General features: G+C 36.3%; 1 protein-coding gene across 1 annotated transcript in view; it reads left to right on the forward strand.

Moving 5' to 3' along the window:
- The window catches only part of ADRBK2 (adrenergic, beta, receptor kinase 2), a gene marked incomplete at its 3' end in the record, with an annotated part of 68238 nt that extends 62485 nt beyond the window's left edge, over positions 1–5753 (forward strand). Inside the window, exons 17-19 of the mRNA XM_008583851.1 lie at positions 1541–1677; positions 4028–4141; positions 5591–5753. Coding sequence (XP_008582073.1) covers positions 1541–1677; positions 4028–4141; positions 5591–5753 — 414 coding nt within the window. The remainder of the gene's footprint in view (positions 1–1540; positions 1678–4027; positions 4142–5590) is intronic.
- Between the last annotated feature and the right edge of the window lie 478 nt (positions 5754–6231).

The following is a 6231-nucleotide window of genomic DNA, read 5'->3' on the forward strand; positions in this document are numbered from 1 at the left end:
GAATCTTGACAAATTGGAACCCCCATGATATATATCTTAAAGACCTTGTTGAAGTGTATCTTTTTAATCAGAGCTGTAATTAGACAGAACCTCTAACAAGTTAACGAATTTATCTTCGTAGTTAGTAAATAATTTGTGCATAGCTAGATCTCGGTTGATGATCTCAGAAGTTACCTTTATAGAAAAATATAGACTAAGCTTAGATCTTGGGAAAAAACCCTAGTACTTATATTTTAAATATACTTTGGAAACACAAGTACTTTTTTGATTAAGATGGCAACTCCACAAGCCCCACATGTGACCACTTCTTGCCTTTGTTCTACACATCTTGGGAAAAAACCCTAGTACTTATATTTTAAATATACTTTGGAAACACAAGTACTTTTTAATTAAGATGGCAACTCCACAAGCCCCACATGTGACCACTTCTTGCCTTTGTTCTACACGTGACAGAATCTGAGTTTTGCTTATTTGTTTGTCCTCTGAATCTCTCACGAGATTGTAAACTCCCTGAGGGCAGGGGTTCTTATCTCTTTTGATCACTGCTGAATCCAGAATGCCTAGAACATGCCTAGCACCTAGTCATTCTCCTATAGTTGTTGAATAAATGAGTGAGTGAATGAGTGATTTTGGCACAATCACCAAAGCCCTTGAAGAAAGGCTTTAAAACTATTTTTTTTTTAAGAGACAGTATTTCGCCATAAAAATGTAATCAGGTCTGAACATGAGTGTTCTGAGGAATGAACCTAACCTTAAGCTGAGGAATGAACTGGTTTTGATCCTTGTGTTAGCTTAGCTTACTCAGACAAGAAAATCTCCATTCTATTATTATTTGTAAGATGAAAGGTAGATTAAAGGGAGAATCCCACTCCCCCATTAAAAGCAAAGGTCCTTTGGGGATAGCTTAAATTTAAATACAGTCATACATTGCTTAGTGACAGGGATATGTCCTGAGAAATGCATCGTTAGATGATTTCCTCATTGTGCAAACATCATAGAGTGTGCTCACACAAACCTAGATGGTAAAGCGTGCTATACACCTAGGCTAGGCTGTATGGGATACCCTGTTGTGCCTATGTGAGTAATGCCTTGTGCTAGGACGGTATGACAGCTATTGTGTCACTAGGCAGTAGGAAATTTTTATCTCCATTATAGTCTTATGGGACCATTGTTCACCAAAACGTCTTTGTGTGGCACATGACTATATTCTCTATTCTCCAATTCTCATTGCATATGATGGAAAAAATAGTTGGGGAACGAATGTTTGCCTTTTCAGAGCAATAAATGAAAATTGTGAATTTATCAGAATATTGAGAAGCAACCATTTAATATGTTAGTAGAGAAAGAGCCAACAAAACCTCTGATTTTTAGATTTCCAGTCTGCATGTGTTTAAAGACTGAAATAATGATTTTTGTAATGTATTATGTTTATAGAAACTTGATTTTTCCAAAAAGTATGTCATTCTTTTTTCTGGGAATAATATTGCTAAGATATTTGTTTCACAGCCTATTTCACTTATGGTTATTTTATAATCTTCAGATTACGCCCTGGGAAAAGACTGTATTATGCATGGGTACATGCTGAAACTGGGAAACCCATTTCTGACTCAGTGGCAGCGTCGCTATTTTTACCTCTTTCCAAATAGACTTGAATGGAGAGGAGAGGGGGAGTCCCGGGTGAGTCCAAGGCAGCCTTGCCGCCCACTTTCTTCAGTGTGTTTAATGTCATGTGGCTATTTCATGTTACCAACATGGTATATGAGATGTCTTCCTAAACTCTGTGTATCTGTTTTAACTTGTATACCTGAGACTGTAAGCCTCAAACTTTAACTTCTAAACTTCCAAGTCGAGGAAGAACTTTGTAATACCCGCAACTAGAATGTGCCATTTAGTGAGATCAGAAGCACCACATCATCAGGTGGGTTTGAAGAAGGCTGGAGAATAGTTGAATAGATCAGAAAAGAAAAGAAAAGCTGGGGCTCTGGAGGCAGACAGAGGTGTTCAAATCCACTGTTCCATGTCTCTGGGGATTTGAGTATGTCGTATTGGTTCTCTGAGACTCCGTTTCCTCTTCCATGAAATGAGAGAAATAGAAATCATAAAAACTACTATGATTTTTGCATGTTCATCTGAGATCAGGTGCTGTAAAAAATGAAACTCAATCTATTTAGCAGCCTTTGAGGGTTCGACCCTCATTTTATAAACAGGAAATCAGGGCATAGGGAGGGGAAGCCTGGCACCCAAGGACACAGCTGGACAGTTGGGAGCAAGCAGTGAGTCAGACCCAGGTCTCCCTGTGCTCTCAGTCTCTCCATTTTACAGCCTTCCCCTAATCGGGTCAAATAAAATGTCATACACTGTGATACCTGGCACAGAGGCAAGGTCACTAAACAGTACTTCCTTTCCAAGCAGTGAGTCAGACCCAGGTCTCCCTGTGCTCTCAGTCTCTCCATTTTACAGCCTTCCCTAATCGGGTCAAATAAAATGTCATACACTGTGATACCTGGCACAGAGGCAAGGTCACTAAACAGTACTTCCTTTGGTCTCACCTTGTTGGAAGTTAGTAAGTGGATTTCATACAACAGACATGAAGATATAGTTATCCTCTAAGGTCATCTTGAGAGCTAATGTTTGTGAGCAAGATAAAAAGATTTCTGATCCATACTGTACCTTTCAGCAAGTCAAGAAGCATTTATTAAGCACCTACTGTGTGAGGAGCCCAGAGCTTGTCACCATGGAAGGAGCCAACCCTGGTGGAAGCCTGGTTTTCTGCTCTTGGTTATGACTAGTCATTGTAAGCAGGATGATTGTCCCAAATGTTGAAAACATAGTTTGTATATTGGATGTATTAGAATACTGCCCATTGATTCTCCAGTAGTGAGAAGTATGGAAAATTGTAGGCCCAAATCTTTATATTTGACTTTGGATGGTATTTTTAAATCCCTGTTGGGAGTTGCCATTTAATTGTGAATGATTGCAATTGCATATTACCACATTTCTTTAAAAAATAAGCAAGATCTCACTATTACTTGTGCAGTTGAAGTCATTCTTTAAAAGTTAATACATCTAGGATCTAAGTTCCAATTTATAAGACTCTTTTGGGGGCCCTGAGTCTTGCAGTAACTTCCTAAAGCTGTCTATTTCCAGATATTGAACAGACCTGGAATATAATTTATTACAGTATCTACTGGAAAGTCACTATTGTGCACATTGAAAGGAAATTGTCCCACTTTTCAGGATATTTGAAAACTTAAAAAAAAAATTCCTTTGTCTAACATCAGATGCAATAAATCATCTTGGTTTTAAAAGATTCAACATTTAATATTCTGTTTGAGAAGCTACATAATTTGCATGGGTGGACTTGTAAGTAAAAATACAGAAAAAGAAAACTTTAGACTTTATGATGGTGTTGTTTTTCATTTAGGATTCCTGGAGTATTTATCCAAAAAAATAAATAAAATGGTAAGAATCTCATGACATTATAGCATTCACCTTATGCAAAAATGCTATAGACATAGTGTGACAGTCTTTTAAGGATGTCACCTGTGTTTATAACATTATTTTGATATTATCAAAATATAGTTAGCTTACAAGCTGATGTCACCAAATATTTATTTACTGAATTGCTGTGTTGAAACTGAACTACGTACCTTTTGCTCATGTAAATCACGTGGAGTGCTTCTTCGTTCCCTCACAACTTTATGGATAGAATTTAGGTGAGTGTATATTCATGATTCGTAATCACCCAAAAATCAATTCTGTGTTGAGGGAACAGCTTTGCTGTTTTGCCTTATAGAGACATTTATTTGCAGTTTCCTTTGAAATATTATAATTTGAACTTTTGTATGTGTTCCCTTGTAGCCATTTCCCCCTCACTTCTAGAATATCATCAAAAAAAGAAAAATGCAGTTTTTTTTTCCTTTTCCTTTTTCTAAGCTGGTAGTTTTTGGTATTATTACCTATTAATTTAACTTAAGCAACTATGAAATAATTTGAAGTAATTTATCATTTTTATTTTTATGGTTAGCAAAATTTACTGACAATGGAACAGATTCTGTCTGTGGAAGAAACTCAGATTAAAGACAAAAAATGCATTTTGTTCAGAATAAAAGGAGGGAAGCAATTTGTCTTGCAATGTGAGGTAAGTTTTTACTTATTTTTTCCTAGTGGAAAGTTGGATGGCTGCCTGATTATAAAATGTTTTCTTACTCCATGCTGTATCAGTTACATACTTAGCAAGAATGCCCTCAGGTATAAAGCTTTCAGTAAACTAACAGTTATTTTTAAAGAAGCAAGTATTAGAAAATGGCAGGAGGAAATATGTGAAATAATGTGATTATCCTATCTAGAAACTCTGTCTAATATTTATTTTATTTTATTGTTTAAAATTTTTTATTGAAACATGTTGATTGTACATATTTGTGGGGTACAGAGTTATATTTCAATACATGTAAGCAACGCGTGCTGATCTATTCTGGGTAATTATTAGCCTGTTCATAATTATTAGCCTTGTAAAACTTAATCATTTCTCCGTGATGTGCACATTTGATCTCTCTTAGAGCCCTTTGGTTACCTGCAGTAAATCATTATTGATTATAGATTTCTGGGTCAACTGAACACCAGTAGGGCTTATGTTTCCTATCTCACTGTACATTTGTGTTCGTTAACCACCCTCTCACTATCCCCTTTCCCTTTCCCTGCCTATAGTAACCACAATTCTTCTCTCTCCTTTTAACAGTTCTACTTATTTATTTGTTTTTTCTTTGGTTTGTTTTATTCTCTTTTTTAGCTCACACATGGGGCTTATGTTTCCTATCTCACTGTACATTTGTGTTCGTTAACCACCCTCTCACTATCCCCTCTCCCTTTCCCTGCCTATAGTAACCACAATTCTTCTCTCTCCTTTTAACAGTTCTACTTATTTATTTGTTTTTTCTTTTGTTTGTTTTATTCTCTTTTTTAGCTCACACATATGAATGAGGATATGTGGTATTTCTCTTTCTGTGCCTGGCTTCTTTTACTTAACATAATTTTTCCCAAGCTCATCCATGTTGCTGTGAATGGCAGAATTCCATTCTTTTTTATGGCTGAGTAGTATTCCGTCATGTACATGTACCACATTTTCTTTACCCAGTCATCTGTTGATGGACATTTATGTTGTTTCCATATCTTGCCTATTGTGAACAGAGCTGCAATCTGTTCAATATTTAATGGAGCCTAGAATTTTATTTGTTAACACAACTTTCTATATCTTTCAGCATGTTTGAGGTTGAGGTTTGTATGTTTAAATAAACATAAGATATAAAAGTTATTCCTGAACATAAAGATATTCCTCTGAGGGGAAATGCTGTTCTTCTTTTCTTAAAAGTTGTATTATAGCACACATTTAATTCCTCAATACTTTTCTAATGGCATACTCCTGTGTGTGTGTGTCTGTGTGTGTATGTGTTTTCAAAAAGCATATTTAGAGAGATAAACAACTAGTAAATACCGTAATAACTTCGTATAGCATACATTATACGAAGTTATACGACTGTTGCCCTTGTCAGTATGTTAAATCACAAATATCTTGATTTCTTAAAATAATAAGCTGCTTGATTGCGACCAAGAACTCTACAAGAACTTCCCTTTGGTCATCTCTGAACGCTGGCAGCAGGAAGTAGCAGAAACAGTTTATGAAGCAGTAAATGCAGAGACGGATAAAATCGAGGCCAGGAAGAGAGCTAAAAATAAGCAACTTGGCCACGAAGAAGGTAAAATAGCTAATGTGTCTCAATACCTTTCTAATGCAATGCACTTTCAAAATTTCTTGCAAAGCTAAAAAAATATTTGGGTCATAAAGTATTTTCCAGTAGAGAAAAAAACAATGCCATGAATGATTTTAGTTTAATCTCACTTGGGAGAGCTCGGTATAATATTTCAAACCCTTCAGTCAATGTAGAAATAAAAGTGCATAAGACAGTCAGCAATATTTCATTAGTAATGCTCTTATCTTACAGTGTCTGGGGCTAATTTGGAAGTTTCTTCCTTGAAGATTTCCTTGAATATTGTAGTGTCAGGAACAGGGCCAGATACATGGGGTGTGCCCTGTGCAGTCATTTAGGGGCTTGACTCAGTTTAATGCTCTCAATACTTTTTGAACAAGAGGCTCTGCATTTTCATTTCGCGCTGGGCCCCGAGAAGTGTGTAGACGGTCCTGGGGAGGAACTTGGCATGACATATCACTTGTCA

The sequence above is a fragment of the Galeopterus variegatus genome, unplaced genomic scaffold (genome assembly GCF_000696425.1).
Source record: "Galeopterus variegatus unplaced genomic scaffold, G_variegatus-3.0.2 Scaffold3064, whole genome shotgun sequence".
Lineage (NCBI taxonomy): Eukaryota > Metazoa > Chordata > Mammalia > Dermoptera > Cynocephalidae > Galeopterus > Galeopterus variegatus.